Source organism: Lampetra fluviatilis, chromosome 3 (assembly GCF_964198595.1).
Source record: "Lampetra fluviatilis chromosome 3, kcLamFluv1.1, whole genome shotgun sequence".
NCBI lineage: Eukaryota > Metazoa > Chordata > Hyperoartia > Petromyzontiformes > Petromyzontidae > Lampetra > Lampetra fluviatilis.
The window spans coordinates 12,982,652-13,002,452 of NC_136277.1; the positions used below are offsets into that span (position 1 = coordinate 12,982,652).

At 53.0% G+C, this 19,801-nt stretch overlaps 1 protein-coding gene across 8 annotated transcripts in view; it reads left to right on the forward strand.

The window, feature by feature from the left end:
* LOC144952403 (AP-3 complex subunit delta-1-like) overlaps nucleotides 1–18,896 on the forward strand; it is a 73,680-nt gene extending 54,784 nt beyond the window's left edge. For 5 of the 8 annotated variants that reach the window (XM_078882801.1, XM_078882817.1, XM_078882840.1 and 2 more), the window contains 12 exons: nucleotides 346–529; nucleotides 1,662–1,787; nucleotides 3,672–3,725; nucleotides 4,003–4,062; nucleotides 4,433–4,948; nucleotides 7,100–7,147; nucleotides 8,657–8,849; nucleotides 10,356–10,444; nucleotides 12,423–12,508; nucleotides 13,986–14,107; nucleotides 14,805–14,887; nucleotides 16,336–18,896. In XM_078882801.1, the coding sequence (XP_078738927.1) occupies nucleotides 346–529; nucleotides 1,662–1,787; nucleotides 3,672–3,725; nucleotides 4,003–4,062; nucleotides 4,433–4,948; nucleotides 7,100–7,147; nucleotides 8,657–8,849; nucleotides 10,356–10,444; nucleotides 12,423–12,508; nucleotides 13,986–14,107; nucleotides 14,805–14,887; nucleotides 16,336–16,431 (1,657 nt within the window). In that variant the 3' untranslated portion in view covers nucleotides 16,432–18,896. The remainder of the gene's footprint in view (nucleotides 1–345; nucleotides 530–1,661; nucleotides 1,788–3,671; nucleotides 3,726–4,002; nucleotides 4,063–4,432; nucleotides 4,949–7,099; nucleotides 7,148–8,656; nucleotides 8,850–10,355; nucleotides 10,445–12,422; nucleotides 12,509–13,985; nucleotides 14,108–14,804; nucleotides 14,888–16,335) is intronic. The other 3 variants (XM_078882809.1, XM_078882823.1, XM_078882831.1) reach the window with 3 other exon arrangements.
* The last annotated feature ends 905 nt before the right edge of the window (nucleotides 18,897–19,801 follow it).

The window sequence follows — 19,801 nt, forward strand, 5'->3', positions numbered from 1 at the left end:
CCTGGTCTTCACCTGATGACGGCTGCTTGCGTTGTGGCCGAAACTTCGTGAGAATTATTTTATTATGTTTTATTTTTATTATTTTATTACCTCCCTTCTACGTGACTTTATCGAAAGAACCAAGAAGATGAATCCCTGCAGTCACGAAAGCTTTAAATCGAAATTTATACAGCAGGCGTCGGGGATTGAACCCACGACCTCCTATATTCCGCTACTTGCTCACAGGCTGTCCCGGGGGTGGGGAGGGGGGAGGGATGGGATCTTTGTCTTTGACGATGGCGGTGATGATGATGGTGGTGGTGGTGGTGGTGACGGTGAGCGACGATGCCTCTGCTCGCTTGCCAGGCCGCTGACCGACGGCGACAAGCTGCCGGTGAAGACTCATCGCATCGTCTCGCCGGACAGCGAGAGCCCCGTGCAGCCGGGCAAGATGAGCAGCAAAGAGCAGGGCAAGGACAAGAGGAAGAGCAAAGAGAAGGACAAGGGCAAAGACAAGGAGAAGGACAGGAAGAAGGGCAAGAAGGACAAGGTTTTGACCCTCTCTTCTACCACCGACGTTTGACGCCTTCATCCTGTCTTGCGGCTCGCTGATGCTCGTGCTAAACCCGACTCCAGCCGAAACCGTGAACTTGACTCCAACCAGAACAATAAACCTGACCCCACGCAGAACTCTAAACCTGACCCCACCCAAAACCCTAAACCCGTCTCCAGTGAGGACCGTAGACTTGACTCTAACCCTAAACCCGACTCCAGCCGAAACCGTGAACTTGACTCCAACCAGAACCCTAAACCTGATCCCACGCAGAACTCTAAACCTGACCCCACCCAAAACCCTAAACCCGACTCCAACCAGAACCCTAAACCGGATCCCAGGCAGAACTATAAACCTGACCCCACCCAAAACCCTAAACCCGACTCCAGCCAGAACCCTAAACCTGATCCCATGCAGAACTATAAACCTGACCCCACCCAAAACCCTAAACCTGACTCCAGGGAGAACCGTGAACCTGACTCCAAGCAGAAACCCTGAACCTGATTCCGACCCTGAACCTGACTCCAACCCTGAACTTGACTCCAACCAGAACCATAATCCTGATTCCGACCCTGAACCTGACTCCAACCAGAAAACCCTAAACCTGACCCCCCAGCCTTAGAAAACAAACCCGATAGACTTGAGCAGTCTTTACTCTGTGGTTCTTTCGGTAAAGTCACGTATAAAGAGAAAATAATAAATTAAATACTAGCATACGACGTTTCGATTGCAACACAAGCAATCGTCATCAGGTATAAATGAAATAGAAACACAAATCTAGTATACTTAGAAATGTAATGTAATACAACAGAGAGTCGGATAACATAACAGTCAACACCCTACCTGGTTGATTACGTTCTTCCTGAGAATGCTAAATTTGAGAGAGAGAGATAAAACACAGAACCGGAGACATATAGACAGACATATAAGCAGAGACAGATATCACAGAGATACATAGAGAGAGAGAGACGTACATAGGTACACAGAGAAACCACGTCTCTGTGTCGAGGCCTTAAATAGTCTTTACTCCTGCGTTACCTACTCACGTTCGATTGTCATAACCAGCGACCCTTGCATCGTTATCGCCATCGTTGCGCCGTCGTTACCATTGCCGCTTGCTTTGTGACAGAAGGAACGGAAGAGGCACGGCTCGCACGGGGACAAGAAGGCGGTGGCCGCCGCGTCACATGACCCGGAGCCTAGGGGGGCGGCCGGCGATGGAGAGGGCGGCACCATCACGTCCGCCAATGCAGACGTACGATCTTCGCCCCCTTGATCTTTGACCTCTGGGTCCCTGTACATTTTCCCGGACTACCGAATCTCTCGCGTCCCGGTGATGTGGTTGTTGGCGTTGGTGATGTTTCGTTGTCACAGTGGCTTGAGGGGCAAGGGATTTCCATTCGGAACTCTCGCCACCTGTTGGAGAATATGCATATTGCGGAAAGATGGTTGAACAGAGCTCGTTCGGAGATCGCCTCCAATTACATCTTGTCTGCACGAGGTGGAGGTGCAACCTCCCCCGTCCAAGCCTGCTGCTGTGTAGCCATTTGTCACGAGGCAAATAAACGAATTCAAGAAAATGCTGAATCAATTCGAGAAACCGCATTGTACGCGATGTTTCTTTTTAAATCCTTTATATTAAGTTCACTTGCTTGCACGCTTGCGCGCTTACGACCGTGCAAATCTTTCGGTCGTTTTTTTAACCCACTTCCCGCGATCCAATCGAGCTGACCGTTTGCACACAGACTCGTTGTGCGTGACAATTTCTTTTCGTGAAAATTTTTTTCCAAAATGTTACACTTTTTAGGTAATTATTTTTTTATATTTAATTACCAATTGCTTAATGGTGGCAGGCAATCATCTGACCCATAGGTGGCAGCCATCTCAAGCCAGAGGACGAGAGGACTCTAGCCGCCACGCATATAAAGGATTTATAGTGAAAAACTTTGTTTTTACGGGTTAATTTTTCTTTTTTTTGCTCGCCTCGTTTCATCATTGGGCCGAGCCGATCGCTTGAGAACCCAACCCGGCTTAATCGCGGGCGTCTGAAACCCGGATTCCACGAGGTGCGTGTCCGGCCCGGTGATCTTGACGCAATTTTTTTAATAATCCTGAACCACCCTGCACCCCCCCCCACCAACTTCTGTAGGGTGTCCAACTGTTGCTGCTGTTAGAGCAGTTTCTACAGACGCTCTCCTGATAATATTATTTTGTTTAAGCCGTAAGAGGCTCAATGAATCATAGATGTGGAGATTCCATTTGCCAGGAATTTGCTCGGAATCGAGCCAAGGTTACTGGGATTTTAGCTTAGTGTAGCATCGTCGCAGATGTGACATTGCAGCATAGTGAGTGTTTAATGTGCAGCACACAAAAGGAAATTGAAATTCCTGTTTTGGGTCTTGGTAAGGAAGCAGTTCCCCACCCCCTAATATCGACCATACACACACAGAGTGTGCGCACACACACAGCTCACACACAGCACGCACGCACACACACACAGCGACAGCACACACACACAGCGCGCGCACACACACAGCGCGCACACACACACAGCACACACACACACACAGCACACACACACACAGTGCGCACACACACACAGCGACAGCACACACACAGCGTGCACACACACAGCGCCCACGTACAGTGCTCACAGCACACCACAAAAAATAAAGACAAAGATCCCCCATATAGGCTTAACAGACTGTTGGGACAAGTGCTGTTAGTGATGTTCACACACTGCGGCAGGTACTCATTTGAGGCTGAGTCGACCTAGGGGAGGCCCAAGACCGATTTAGATAATCGTCACTGGTGTTGGCCATGAGCAGGAATCTAACTCGGGTCGCCGGGTTTGTAGCGCAGCGCGCTAAGCGCTACATTACTGCTCCCCACACACGTACACACGCATCACGCACACGCAGCACACATACGCAGCACACACACCACATGCACAGCACACACCTCACACGCACAGCCCACATCACGCACACACGCACACATGCTACTCACACAGTAACACATGCCACTCACACAGCACAAACGCATCATATGCCCCACACACAGCACACACCTGCACAGACCTCACATTGCTTTACCTTTGTGTGTGTGTGTGTGTATTGGTGGTCTCTGCTCTCCACAGCTGAACGATTTGGATTTCTGGCTGTCAGACGCAGTGTCTCCATCCAAAGCCAAGGTAGTTCACCTGGCTGTACGTGCGTGTCACTGTGGTTAAGGTTGCGTGTGCCTGTAATGAAGAATACATGTCCCTGTAGTTAATGTTACATGTGGCTGTAGTTAATGATGCACGTTTCCTCTAGTTTACATTTTCCCATTTCAAGACGACTCTGGGGGTCCCGTTCAACCGCTGAATCTCCGATTAGCAGGGCTGGCTACGTACGGTGCGAAAGAAGTTCATCGTACGTTACTTGTTGCGCAACTTCTTCGTCGTGTTGTGTTGCTGTGTCTTGCAGTACGAGTTCATCGAGAGCACGGCGCCTTCAGCAGCACACGAGCCGGAAGTCGCGGACAACGTAGGGTCCCTCTCACTCCACCCGTCCCTCTCGCGAGCTCTCTCACTAGCTCTCTCACTCTCACTCTCCTTATCTCTCGCTCTGCACCTGTCTCCATCCTCTCTCATTTGTACCATGGGAATGGTGATCACTTGAACGTGCAGAACTCTATACGGAGTTAACGGTGAGCTTCGAATGGCTTCAATCCGCACTCTGTTGAAAGGGAGTGGAGTTGACCTGACCATATAGACGCCTGCGGATGGGAATGGTTGTCGCTTTAATATCTCGATCTCCGATGACCCTGATTGGGAATTGGCGTAAGAGCCGTCCACTCGGCTCTCTCTTCTCAACGCCCTTAGCCAACGGCGGCTTCTCCGGTTTCGTTTTGCAGAGCGAGAAGAGGCACGAGAAGGGCGAAGAGGAGGTCGCAACCCCCCGGGAGAGCCGGGAGAGTTGCCAAGAGGAGGAGGAACCATCGCAGAAAAGCCGGAAGGGCCGCAAGGAGGAGGGTTCGTCATCGCAGAAGAGTCGGAAGAGCTCCGAAAGTCACGAGGAGGAGGGGGACGCGTCCCGGAAAAGCCGGAAGAGCAGGGACGGGCACAGCAAGCCGTCTCGGAAGAGCAGGGAAGAAGACGGAAAATCGTCTCGGAAGAGCCGGAAGAGCCGGGAGGAGGATGGCGATTCGTCCCAGAAGAGCGGCAAGAGCCGGGAAGCTGATGGCGAGTCGTCCCGGAAGAACGGCAAGAGCCGGGAGGAGGATGGCGAGTCGTCCCGGAAGAGCCGAAAGAGCCGGGAGGAGGATGGCGAGTCGTCCCGGAAGAGCCGGAAGAGCCGGGAAGAGAAGGCCGCGTCGCCTGGAAAGGCCGCCCCCCTGCAGAACGGCGATGAGCTGCCCGTCCTGCTGCCCGTAAGCCTCGCGTCGCGCGAGGATCCCACGGCGAGGGGGGCGCACGCGGGGGTCGACCTCGCGCCACGGGGCTTGGTTGTAATGAAGGAAGTTTCCGGATTTCTGGGAAGCTGAACCGGGACACGCGGGGTTAGCTGGCAGTCCCCTCCCTAGATTTGAAGTTTTCGTGACTGCAAGGAGATCCATACTTTTAGTTTTTTTCGGTGAAGTCACGTAGGTGAAACAATCTATTAAAATGAAAACAAATCAATTAAATCACGACGTTTCGGAGGCAACCACAAGCTTCCGTCTTCAGATGGAACCCTCACAGCAAAATCACTTGATACATTAATTACTCTTCACTTGATACAGTAATTACTCTTCACTTGATAATTGGTTCTTTACCCTTCTATCTGGCAACAAAACTGACACCTTTTTACAAAGAGTCATGTTTGCATAGACCGCAATACCTGCAGTCATAATACAAACAAAAGAACATAACTCTGATAATGTGCACTGTCCTTAAAGTTGATTGATCCACACCCGAGACAGCTTTCCTTAGAGCCTAGTCTCATATGGGTTGGACCAGATGACGCCAAAAGGCGCACAACTCATCTGGTCCAACCCATATGAGACTAGGCTCTAAGGAAAGCTGTCTCGGGTGTGGATCAATCAACTTTAAGGACAGTGCACATTATCAGAGTTATGTTCTTTTGTTTGTATTATGACTGCAGGTATTGCGGTCTATGCAAACATGACTTCTTGTAAAAAGGTGTCAGTTTTGTTGCCAGATAGAAGGGTAAAGAACCAATTATCATATTTTTACTGGCAAATGAGGTTCCCATAGTGTACTCTTCACTTGATACAGTAATTACTCTTCACTTGATACAGTCATTACTCTTCACTTGATACAGTCATTACTCTTCACTTGATACAGTCATTTTGCTGTGACCGCTGCCACCTGAAGACGGAAGCTTGTGTTGCCTCCGAAACGTCGTGATTTAATTTATTTGTTTTCATTTTAATTGATTTTTTTTACCTACGTGACTTTACCGAAACAAAGAGTATGGATCCCCTCCCTCCCACAGCCCGGCCCACTTGTACGTCTTAATGCCGCCGTCACGGTCTCAGCGTCGGTGAAAAACTCACCCGCCTGGTGAATCCCGTCTGGCCCGGCACTGGGAAGCGCCGCGTCGTCAAGTTGGGCGGTTTCCACGATTGTGGGCGCACATGCCTGGCACGTTTAATACCTTCGCTGATCTCGTCAGGTAGCATAAAGCGTCACGCGAACTCCGGTCATCCTCGCAGCAGCGGATTTTGGCTTAACCGTCGAACAAAGACCGCCACCGCATCATTGCGCGCTTTCCTTCCGGAATTCTAGATTTGAATTCTAGATCCTTTCGGAATGCTCTTTATTCCGATATTAGTGTAATGTGAGGATATATCAGGCTCAATGACGTATCACAACTCGTCATGATGATTGGCTTTGCCGGTCCTGGGTTATAGCCAATGGGGGGAAGCCTAGGGGCGTGGCCCTGACGTAATGGAAAGGTGACAGCTGGAAGTAGGGGATTGGTTCTGCTGGCTTTGGCCACAGCCAATGGGGAGACGAGTCAGGGGCGTGGTCCCGGCAGCTTGCGAGGGGGCCTAGAATATTCCATGGAGGCTAGCCAGGATTGGTGGAAACGTACCACGTGACCCGGGTATTAAATAGGGGTGGAGACGAACGACACGTGGTCAGAACGGGAACGAACGGAGGGAAAGGGGCCACGCGTGAGCGGGGCTCCGGGTTGCCACGTGGCAGTGCGTCTCTCTCTGTCTCTCTGTCCCTCTCACGCTGCCTGTCAGCAGCGTGAAGGAAAAGCTGTGATACAAGTTGAATAAAATACGGATTCCAGGAGTCATTTCAACGAGCTTTATTACATTAGGAAGCCATCGGAGTTGTGCACTTTGAAATCATCTCGATTGAAATCCGATTTCTTCAGAACGAATTTTCATGTTTAGATTGTTGTCCTTCCCCCGCACCTCCGATTAGCGCGGTTGGCTACGTACGGTGCGAAAGAAGTTCAACAAACACGCGATGCAGAAGCGTCTTTTTACCCGACAAATGGAGTCTCCATCGCTGCCCTGATATTTCGTGTGTTTCTTTGTTCTGTCGCTTTATTTCACCAGCCGATGTCCAGGTACAAGCTCCTGGCCGAGAACTCCCACCTCAAGTTGGTAAGTTCCGACTTCTGATCCCCCACAACTCAGGGTTAGGATTGTGGCACATCAAAGCGAGAGAGAGAGAGAGACACTTGAACATCTTCGTGAATCATTACCGGGTCTTGATGAACCTCTTGAGGTTCACTACCTCCTCGGGATGGGAGGAGAATCAATCGATCCGAGTTTGATTTCCGACCACGGCTAAGATCAGTGGCGAGCGCTGCATCTGCACCGATCTCCGGGCCCACCACCCTCCCCCAGACACCGCCTTCACGAACCTGCACTGCACTGCACTCACCAGCGTGGTGAAGTATGGTCAAAAAAACGATGCCGGTAGAAGTCGGGGGGGGGGGGGCCACGGTGGCTAGGAGATGTTAACTACCTCGCCTGGTATACAGGAGGTCGTGGGTTCGATCCCGACCTAGACGACGCCTACTGCTGTATATTTGGAGTGTGCGTGTCTCTCTCTCATCATCATCACGGTGGCTAGGAGATGTTGACTACCTTGCCTGGTATACAGGAGGTCGTGGGTTCGATCCCGACCTTGACGACGCCTGCTGCCGCTGTATATTTGGAGTTTGCGTGTCTCTCTCTCTCATCATCATCACGGTGGCTAGGAGATGTTAACTACCTTGCCTGGTATACAGGAGGTCGTGGGTTCGATCCCGACCCTGACGATGCCTGCTGCCATTGTATATTTGGAGTGTGCGTGCTTCTTTCCCCGTGGTCGCGTGAATTTTTCTCCGAGTCTAGGGTGTTTATTTGCCTGCTACAAAATGAATCGATGTGCGCGGCTTTTGTTTGCCTTGGTGCGTGTGGGGAGCGGCGGTGTGCAGCGGCTAGCGCGCTGCCCTGCGAACCCGGCGACCCGAGTTCCATTCCTGCTCATGGCCACCAATTGCCAGTGACGATTACCTGAACCGGTCCCGGCCCCGGCCCCCTCCCTCCCATCGGTCGACTCGGTCTTAAGTTAGCAGCTGCTTCTTTAAACCCTGGTGCCATAGTGTCCGTGACCGAGGTCTGTGGAGTTTCTGTACCCCCCCACCCCACCCCACCCCACGTCGCGGTTTTCGCTCTGTACCGGGCTCCTATTGAAAGTAAAAAGGGTAGGGGGAGGGAGGATCTTTGTCCCGTCTTTGCACGTCGCCACTCATCAGAGGTCGCAAACGGGTTTTGATTCATTACCCGTACCCGTACCCGGCTACCCGTACCCGGCCGGGTATCGGGTGGGGTACGGGTACCCGATTGCGACCTCTGGGATGAAGCCATGTTGCAGGCGCGGGTGGGTTGATTCTAGGAACTTGAATTGTGAGAAGAGACAAGACGTTGGGAAATGAGTGACAAACGGTTACTCACCAGTGACTCACGGCCTACCCGTACCCGGCCGCACCAGGGTCGCAAACGGTTACCCGTACCCATACCCGGCCGGGTACGGGTAGCCGGGTATCGGGTACCCGGTTGCGACCTCTGCCACTCATCCTCGCGACCCCCCCCCCCCCCCCACCGCTCACCGCTCGCGCGTAGACGTACGACGTCCAGGGCGACGCGGGAAGCGGTGGCAGCAAGGTGGTCGTGTCGCTGATCGTGGCCAACAAGGGCGAGGCTCAGCTCAAGTCCATGGAGCTCAACGTCCTCGACTCGCTCAACATGAGGCTGCTGAGGCCGCCCGGCGCCGCGGCGAACGACGGGATCGCGGTCCCCTTCCAGCTGCCCGCCGGTGAGCGCCCCTTGACCCCCCCCAACACCCTCCCCCCCCCACAGCCCCTCAACCCCCCAGCCCCCTCCACCTTAGCCCCCCGTGCCCCTCCAGCCGCCCGTCTCTCGTTCGGGCGTTGAACGAGCACGCGCACAGCAGAGGTCGCAAACGGGTTTTGATTCCTTACCCGTACCCGGCCGCACCAGGGTCGCAAACGGGTACCTGTACCCGTACCCGGCCGGGTACGGGTAGGGTACGGGTATCGGGTACCCGGTTGCGACCTCTGGCGTACAGCGGGCCGAAGCCGAAATGTACGTGTTGAGTCTATGAGCGGCAGTGTTCGTCCGTGGGCAGTGTGTATGTATGCTGAAATTTTGTACCAGTTGAAAGGGTAAAAACTTATTACTATGTTTTGCCGCTGGTAAAGGAGATGTCTCATAGTGTAAATGCTTACCCCGAGCTCTCAATACTCTGATAGTGCGCTGTCTTTGAGTTGTACGCCTTTTGGCGTCATCTGGTCCAACACCGTGTGAGACTAGGCTCTAAGGAAAGCTGTCTCGGGTGTGGACCAATCAACTTCAAGGACAGTGCATATCATTATCAGAGTTGTTTCTTTTTGTTTGCATTTTGACTGCTTGTGTTGTGGTTATTGCAAACATGATGCCTTGTATAAAGGTGTCAGTTTTTGTACCAGTTGAAAGGGTAAAAACCTACTACTATGCTGAACGTCTTGTGCACCGAAGCTCAGCCAACCGCGCTAATCGGAGCCAACCGTTGAGGGAGACTTGCGTGCACGTACGTTGAACTTCGTTCGCACCGTACGTAGCCAAACCGCGCTAATCGGAGGCGTGGGAGGGACTACTTTGAGCAGCGTAGTGGTAACTATGCGGCGTCATTTGTCGTTGTTGTCGCTCGCCCATGCATGCCTCCGCCGCTCGCCTCTCCACCACGTGTGTGCGTGTGCGTCGAACTTCTTTCGCACCGTACGTAGCCAAGCCGTGCTAATGTGGAGGTGGATGTTGATGTCCCGGTGTGGAAAATCCTTTGTCCCGCTGCAGCGGCCCGCGTGGACTGACACTCGCACGAACGCTCCCTCACGCACGCTCACGCACCCTTTCATGCAAGCACACACACACACCCTCACACAATTACACGCTCTCACACAATCACACAAACCCGTGTCCAATCATACACACTCACGCATACTCTCACACAATTACAAAGACAAAACATCCCCCGTGTAGCCTGAACAGGCTGTTGTTGGGGGCAAGTGCTGTTAGCGAGCAGCACCTGTGATTGCCGTGTTGGCCTGGAGCGGGAATCGAACCCACGTCACCTGGTTCGCGGCGTAGCTGCTAACCGCTGCACAGACACACTCACAAACTCACACACACGCTCACACGCTCACAAACTCACAAACTCGCACACACACACGCTCACACACACACGAACCCTTTCGCACGGGTGAGTACGCGTGAGACGGGGGGGACCGTTCACGCCTCGCAATGTTTCTCTGCCCTCCCGTAGGCGTCTCGAACGAGATGCACGTCGCATTCAACGTCCAGTCCATCGTGATGCCGCAAAAGCTCAAGGGCTCCCTCGCGTTCATGGTCAAGGTGAGGCCCCTTGCACGTACGGTTGCGCACGCACACGCGCACACACGCACAACAACAACAACCACCATTCTCCACTAAGTGGCGGTGACGTCACCACGACGCTTGTGCCAGGCCAAGTGCACCTTGAGGCCACGTGAAGTGTCGAACGCCCGCTGGCAGGAGGTCACGGGGCAGACCCAGGTACCACGGTTCGACTGACCGAGATGACTGGCTGATGCACCACCTGTGCCCCCTACTGTACCAACTTGCTGTGCTTTAGCCACCCGGCGCTCCGCTCGTTGTTGTGAGCGTCGCTCCTCCGCCCTCCGTTGTTGTTGGAGGGCGACTGCCTCCAACTGCCCAGTAGCAGCGCCCTTCACGAGCCTCCTCCACAGAGGCCGATCTTGACACCGCTGGTACCAGTCATCGGCAAGTCCACTCAGCTCCACATCCTCCTGTACCGCATCACTCCATCTCTTCTCTAGCCCGTGCCGCGCCCGCACACACGCACACACACACACACGCGAACGGGCCACGCTACGAAACCGGCGACCCGGGTTCGAGTCCCGCTCACGCCAGCAGCGATTATTTATCTGCACCGGTCCTGGGCCTCTCCCCTAGGTCGACCCAGCTTCAAAATGCATATCTAGTGCACTGTCTAAACGTCGCCACCAGGGAGACAAAGGCGGCCGGGCGTGGTCCACCCTCCCTCGTATGCAGTGCCGGCCTTCATAGCATAGGTGCTACTCGTGAATAGCACTTGCCCCAATAGTATGTTGAAGGCTATACGGGGGGAGGGGGCGGTCTTTGTCTTTGGATTTTTTTGTGCGCGCGTGCATGTGTAGTTGGCACCGTGACGACAGAGGCGTTTGAGTAGAGGCAACACGTATTTGTTATAGCTTCACACTGACAGAGGTATAACGGCCTCTTCACCCGCTACTCTCAAGGGAGGTATTCCCGCTCTGACTCGCCTACTCTCAAGGGACTACCTGACCTGGCCCAGGTCTCGACCGCCAGCCACACGAAGCCGGCCCTTACACGGACATTGGGTCGCACCGCTGGCTTGCTTTGCCTGGCCCTTAGAACTACAGCGGGTCAGAGGAGTCCCAGGGTCGAGCTAGATGGACTTGGGTCTTCATTCAGCTGGTTCTTCGTATTGGGCTTGTCCCAACTGAACTCTGCTAATCCTACATAATGCACGGGCATAATATGACTTTGAGACCCCCCCCACCCACCTCCTACGCATTCCACAAGTAGCGACTAATCCCATATCTGCATTTTCCATAAATATGCTAAATTCCGATTTAAAACTTTTCTTGACTGCAGGGATTCATCTTCTTGGTTCTTTGGGTAAAGTCACGTAGAAGGGAAATAATAAAATAATAACATTTTAACATAATAATAAAATAAATTTAGTATTTTTTTCCCTTTTACGTGACGTAAGAAAATAATAATTAAAAACATAATAAAATAATATAATAACATAATTTTATTATGTTTTATTTTTATTATTTTATTATTTCCCTTCTACGTGACTTTACCGAAAGAACCAGGAATATGCTAAATTCCTCTGTTGATATGCAAATTCCTTTGTCAAGGCGCCCTTCCTCCCCTAACCCAGCTTAAATATACGCTGCCAAGCTTGGCGGTGTTCGTTCGGACGCTGTCTTTCCGACAGCCCTGTTTCTTCACCCAAGGCCGGCTGCTTGCGTTGTGGCCGAAACGTCGTGAGAATTGTATTTTATTATGTTTTATTTTTATTCTACGTGACTTTACCGAAAGAACCAAGAAGATGAACTCTCTCTCTCTCAGGGTCTCGCCTTTTATACAATTCCCCACCGAGGTGGGGCGGGGTTTCTGTGTGCTCACACACATCTCCCAGCCCCCTCCCCCGGCTAGGGATATCACAACCGCGCCGCACAGGTGAGTAATGGCAGTTAACCGGAGCTGGTGTGCGTGCGTTTCAATACCACCACCACCACCGCCACCGCACACGCAGACGGAGGATGGCTCCTCGCACGACAAGCTGGACTTCACGCTACAGTTCACCTGCTCGTCCTACCTTCTCACCACCTCCTGCCACAGGTGAGGCGCCCGGCACATCGGTAGCAGTGACGCTGGCTACTGCCTAGACCAGTCAGTCTGCCTGTGTCTCATCGGTAGCAGTGACGCTGGCTACTGCCTAGACCAGTCAGTCTGCCTGTGTCTCATCGGTAGCAGTGACGCTGGCTACTGCCGAGAGTACAACGGGGACCGGCCTGCCTGTCTCTCTGTTGCCTAGCGACCAGTCAGTCTGCCTGTGTCTCTGTTAGCCTGGAGACTACAGCAGAGACCACTCAGTCTGCCTGTCTGTCTGTTGCCTAGCGACCAGTCAGTCTGCCTGTGTATCTCATCGGTAGCAGTGACGCTGGCTACTGCCTAGAGTACAACGGGGACCGGCCTGCCTGTGTCTCTGTTGCCTAGCGACCACTCAGTCTGCCTGTCTCTCTGTTGCCTAGAGACTCCAACAGAGACCGGTCTGTGTCTGCCTATCTGCTTGTTGCCCCAGAAACTCCAGCAGAGACCAGTCTGCCTGTTTGTTGCCTTGAGTCTCTGGTAGAGATTGGTCTATCAGCCTTGTCTAAAGACTCCGGCAAAAACCGTGTTTATCATTCTATCGCCTAGAGCAGTGCCTCTCAACCAGGGGCATGCGGACCCCTGGGGGGGTACGTGGCAGTATCCCAGGGGGTACGCGAGGTGACTTGCGTGTGAAGTGACGTCGTACACGAGAGTCATTTGGTGAATAGTCGCATACGGATCTGGCAATGTAAAATAACTACGACAGCATTTAGTTCAATATGGAAACTTACAGTGATGCCAAAACTCATTGACGGTTTACAATGTGGGTTTTCAAGAGCAGCCAACGAGCGCGAACAAAACACGTCCCTTCGGAGTGGGCAGGTAGGAACTTGGTTGGACGGCGCATTCGTGCGATCCGTGTCACGCGGCGCAAGCAGCGTGGGGCGGCGCGTCACGTGGTGCTGAGCCCGCCCCCAAGCGCTCTATGAAATACAAATCGAGGGCGTGGCTATGCACGACAAACAGACAGACAAATAATCCCTGGTGGGCTGTGTGGAACTGTTGTTCCTTACCTGTATTACGTCACACGTGCAGAGCAGAGCGTCCGTTGAATTGTAATTGTTTTTTTAATTCGCTTGCAGTTTCTCGTTAGGACTTCCCTCACAAAGTGGACAATCGGTTTCAAATATTGATCTTCATTATTCACACATTTACTTGCGCAGAACCATGTTGGGTCAGGCAAGGGGGTTACTCGGTCGAAACAAAATTCAGCAAGGACGGGGGGTGTACAGAAGCCCAAAAAACAAAGTTTAGAACAACGGCTCTCGTTTACCCCCGGTAGAGACCAAAAGAGATCTTATCGGGGGACCGGGACCCATCCTCCAGTCTTGTCTAAATACCGTATCAGTCCTGGATTTGGCAGTCTCACTGCCCGGAGACCCCGTCCCGACGGAGGTCGTCACCACGTTTGGCGGTCCGTGCCGTGTGCCCTGTGGCGGTGCAGCGAGGCGTTTGCGGAGCTGCTGGGCGGCGGAGAGCTCAAGTCGGCGTCGGTGCGCGCCGGCGGCGTCGCACAGCCCTTCAACGTGCTGCTCGCTCGCGTCTGCCTCCTGCACCGATTCTCTGGTTCGTGGCTTTCGTCCCCCCCCCCCTTCCTCGCTCCCCCCCTCCTCGCTCCCCCCCCCCTCGCTCCCCCCCCCTCGCGCTCCCCCCCCTCGCTGCCTCCCCTGCTCCCTCCCTCGCTCGATGGTGATGATGATGACGGTGATGATGATGACGATGGTGATGACGATGGTGATGATGACGATGGTGATGATGACGATGGTGATGATGACGATGGTGATGATGGTGATGATGACGATGACGATGATGATGATGACGATGGTGATGATGATGACGACGACGACGAAGGTGATGGTGATGATGACAAAGATGATGATGATGACAAAGACGGTGATGATGATGATGACGACAACGACGGTGATGGTGATGATGACAAAGATGATGGTGATGATGACGACGATGATGATGATGGTGATGATGACGATGATAATGATGACAAAGACGGTGATGATGATGACGATGGTGATGACGACGACGACGAAGGTGATGGTGATGATGACAAAGATGATGATGACGACAACGATGATGATGACAAAGACGGTGATGATGACGACAAAGACGGTGATGGTGATGATGACGACGACATTGATGATGACGATGGTGACGACGACGGTGATGATGACGACGACGACAGTGATGATGACGACGACCACGATTGCTATGACAAAGCCAGTGATGACGATGACGTTTGTCTCGCCAGTGGTGGAGCGCTTGGGAAATTGCGCGTCGCTCTACAGCCGCTCCATCCAGGATCACCCCGTGTGTCTGCTGCTCAAGCTCGCGGTGAGTCCCTGCTCGTGTCCTCAGAATCAACTTTTTAGCCCGTGTCATTGGGAGCCTTGTTGCATCTTCACGAGCCTAGCGCCACTTAATTTGAAGCGCCACAATGCCCTTGGCTGGTCTCGTCAAGGAGCAATAAACCATCGCGCAAACTCGGGTCATCCTCCTCGCAGCGGTGGCTTTTGGCTGGCCATCTCTTCCTTCGCTCTTCCTAACGATGTTAGAAAGCCACTGGAGCTGGCTACATATTCTGCTAAAGAAACTCAACATGCATGCTTGCATGCAATTTGGCTGAATCCCAACTCTGACTTAAAATGTGGGGTCTGACTGTTTCACGATGAACATTGCTCTCACACGGCAGATGCGGTGGGGAGGGGGGGGTGGTAAATTTCAGCAGTTTGGGCCTCCAGATAAACTTTTATTTGTTTTATTTTACTAAGGCCCACTGAGCTGTGTGACCTTTTTTCAGAAGTGCCCACAAAATGACAGCTCAATGAAGTGGCTTACCACGTGCAAATTTGTAGCTGCCAAATACTATACAACGCGTGATGTTGATTCTAAATGTGGGGGGGGGGGGGGGGACCGCAGAACCTGGAGAAAATCCACGCGACAACGGGGAGAACACGCAAACTCCAAATCTAGAGGCGTCAGGGTCGGGATCGGTCCCACGAACTCCTGTATACCAGGCGAGGTCGTTAACATCTCCTAGCCAAATTTTGATTTAAAGCTTTCGTGACTGCAGGGATTCATATTCTTGGTTCTTTCGGTAAAGTCACGTAGAAGGGAGATAATAAAATAATATGAATAATAAACAATAAAAATTCTCGTGTTGCAGTCGAAACGCCGTGAGAATTTTTTTTGTTTTATATTATTGTATTATTTCCCTTCTACGTGACTTTACCGAAAGAACCAAGAATATTCCAGATTTGAAGCTTTCGGGACTGCAAGGATTCATATTCTTAGGTTTTTTTCGGTAAAGTCACGTAGGTAAAAAATTAAAATTAATAAAAGTAAAATAAAATAAAAATCACGACGTTTCGGAGGCAACACAAGCTTCCGTCTTCAGGTGGAACCGTCACAGCCACGACAGCTGTATCAAGTAAATGAGAGATTACAATAAAAAGTGTGCCGTACTTGGCCCTTCCCCCCTCTCCAACCATTACATAAATGGAGTGGTAGCTCCTGCAATCTCTCATTTACTTGATACAGCTGTCGTGGCTGTGACGGTTCCACCTGAAGACGGAAGCTTGTGTTGCCTCCGAAACGTCGTGATTTTTTTTTATATTTTACTTTTATTAATTTTAATGTTTTACCGACGTCACCGAAGAATATATCTCCTAGCCACTTTAGGCAGCCCTGCCGCTGTGACCACGAGCCCTCCACCACGGCCGCACGCTTTGATCCATGTCTCTCCCCCCCTCACCCCGCCCCCCCTCTGGCCGGTGGCTCAGGAGGGCTCAATGGTGTCGGTGGACGGGAAGAGCAGCGACCACGCTTTGCTGTCGAACATCCTGGACGAGCTCAAGCTCACGCTCGGCGGCTCGTGACGCCGCGTGCCGAGCCAGGGGTCCTCCGATGACGTGACCCCTCCTCCTCGCCAATTCAATTAATCTTTCAATTACCCACTCGCTCACTCGCTCGCTCGCCCGCCCGCCCAAACAACAGCCCACTCACCCACCCGTCAACTCAGCCACCCGTCAACTCAGCCACCCGTCCGGCCACTCTCACCAACTCTCACTGTCTCACTCGTCCACCCTACCCACTCACCGACCAACGCGACCCACACAGCCACGCTCTTACCTGTCCACCCACTCACTCGCCCACCCACCCACGCATACACCCGCCCAGCCACGCATACACCCGCCCACTCTACTCGCTCACAGACCCACGCGGCTCACACAGCAGCAATCTTACCTGCCCACCCGCTCACCCACCCACCCACACACTCACCCAAGTGCCCACCCACTGCACCCCCCCCACCCCCCGCACGCTCGCGACACCACGGCCGCGCCTGCCGCGTGGCTCGGCACGCTCGGCGCAATCTCCCCGGCGCCAGCCTCGTACCTCCTCCGTGCACCATGCACAACATCTCAGGGTTGGGAGGGGCGGGCCTGTTGATTCGCTACCCCCCCTCCCCCGTCACGCAAACCCTGCACACGCGTGCTCGCGCGCTAGCGTGTGCGACGAACCGTCGTACAATCGACGGCGCCTGCTCTGCACTCCACGCGGGGTGCTCAGTGGGGGGTTCGGCCCTTCTTACGCCGTTCCGTACCTCATGAACACATTTGCAGAACTTAGCTTGGTGGACCTCGTGACACTGCGGGGAGGTGGGAGGGGGAGGTGGGGGGGGGGTCACTATTCCAGTCCATTCCTCCACCACACAAAGCTACCCCGTTAGCGGTGTTCTTCACCATACTTTCAGAGTGGGGCACACTTTCGCCGATAAGACATCATCGGTGCGAGGCCTCCGCCACACATTTCAAACCGCCGGTGGTTTGACAGCACGACGATGATGGGGGTGTGTGTGGGGGGGGTGTGGGTGTCGTTTCACATTTGTCTATAGTCAGGTGGGGGGATGGGGAAACCCGCACCATCGGTGGGCCGCACTTAAAGGCCACCAGGGGCCGCCAAGTGACCCTGTGGGCCTTGCAATGAAGAAACACTGCCCTAGAGGCTTGGCAGGTGACCTCCTCTGCAAGGGGGTGGTGGAGGTGGTCAGCCCCGTCGCGTGGCCCCGTACCTCTGCCACACCACTTCCGGCTCGGCACGCCGAATAGCCGGCTGGGGGGGAAATAAAAACCACACGAGTGCTGTCGCTGGTGGCGGTGGGGGGGGGAGAGGCGGTGCCTGGCTTAGGTGAGCCAGTGATGGAGGGAAACAAGAGGGTGGTTAGTCTTCCACAGCGAGCTTCGTTAAAGGCCCAGGGGGTTGCGGGGGCGGGCAGGGGGTGCAGGCCATCAACAGCTGTTGGTTTCTCACGATGTGGTTCTCGTTTTATCGACCCCGCCACCGGTGGGAACAAGCGCCGTGAAATGTTTTTGGCGCCGTTTCTTTTCGAGGCCCTCGCAAAACAAATGGACGAGCCGATTGGCCCACGCGGATGTTGGTCACGATAACGGAATAGATGCTGGGTGGAAGGGTCGTCGTCGTTGTCGTCGTCGTCGTCGTCAAAGTCGTCATCATCGTCAGCCTTCGCCCATTCTCATTCCGCTGCTAGATGAAGGCAACCCGAATCGGGTGTCGCCAGGGGTCATTGTGCGAATTTTGTGGCGTTACCCGTGTGAGCAGGAGGGTTTCGTTGATTCCGCTCTTCCTTCTCCGCTTTGCTCACCACCCCCCACCACCCCACGAAGCCAAGGGTCTCTCAGACTTTCTTCGGTTATTCCCTCCCCCCCCTTCTCGTCTAGCAGGGTAAGCGTCACGACGTCTCGGATTTTCGTTTTGTCGTCTTTGTCGTCGACGGTTGTTTTTTTCTCTTCGGTTTGTGTTTGATTTTTTTTGTGTCACGGTTTTTATTTTTTGATTTAAGACGGCACCAAAAGAGGATTGGGGAGGGGAGAGAACGACGACTCGATATTCATAAATGCAATAGACTGGAGGGGGGCACTGGTATACACTGATTACTGTTTTACCTTCTATAGATCTCTCTCTCTCTCTCGTCTCGCAACACCCAAATCATTCCTTCGTTCGTTAATTAATCCGCGCGCCGTGCTCGGAAACCGATGATCGCTTGTCGTTATTTTAGAAGTGTTGGAAGTCAAAGAACGCACGCCAAAGGATCCGCGCCCGCCCGCCCGCGTGCCGGTCCGCCAACGCCCATTCGTTCGTATCGCTCGACGTTCATCCGTTCGTTGTTTTTTTCCCCAAAGCGGCGCGGGTCGCTCCCGACGACCTAACGGCGACCCCCTCTCGTCTCTCGTCTCGCGCCGAGACGCTGAAATGCTCAGGCCACGATGCTTTCGTGGGAATGAAAAATCCGCAATACTATGCAAAGCCCCCGTGGTGGTGGGTGGTGGGGTAGGTGGTGGGGTTCGGGGTGGGGGGGGGAAGCGTGTTATTAAATCCGTATCAATAAATACGCGAGCAAGTTCCTGTCGCTGGCCATTCAAGGCTGCGCACCTACACCCCCCCTCCCTCTCTCTAACATCCTGTGACACTACAAATGCAATAATAAATAAAAAATCTCGAGCGCCTTCAGTGGCATCCGAAGCGCATCTGCGGCATCGCCGTTGCAAGGCCGTCGTCACTTTACGCAAAAAGTTTTTGTTGTTACGTTCCTACCGGCTTTGTCGTCATTCGACGCCGTCGGTTGGATCTCGGAGCTAAGCCTCGGCAAGGTAAGGTAATTGTACCCTTTTTACCGGGTAAAAGGGTAAAGGTAAATGGGTAAAGGTGTCGACATGCAAAGGGGTAAGGGTAAAGGGTAGGGTAAAGGTAGGCTCGTTGCTTTTTACACGTTTACCTTACCTGCTAAAGGGTAAAAGGTAGGGTAGAGTGATTGTATTGTGGTAAGGTAAAAGGTAGGGTAAAGGTAGGCTCGTTGCTTTTTACCTTACCTGCTAAAGGGTAAAAGGTAGGGGGTAGAGTGATTGTATTGTGGTAAGGCAAAAGGTAGGGTAAAGTTAGGCTCGTTGCTTTTTACCTTACCTGCTAAAGTGTAAAAGGTAGGGTAGAGTGATTGTATTGTGGTAAGGTAAAAGGTAGGGTAAAGGTAGGATCGTTGCTTTTTACCTTACCTGCTAAAGGGTAAAAGGTAGGGTAGAGTGATTGTATTGTGGTAAGGTAAAAGGTAGGGTAAAGGTAGGCTCGTTGCTTTTTACCTTACCTGCTAAAGGGTAAAAGGTAGGGGGTAGAGTGATTGTATTGTGGTAAGGCAAAAGGTAGGGTAAAGTTAGGCTCGTTGCTTTTTACCTTACC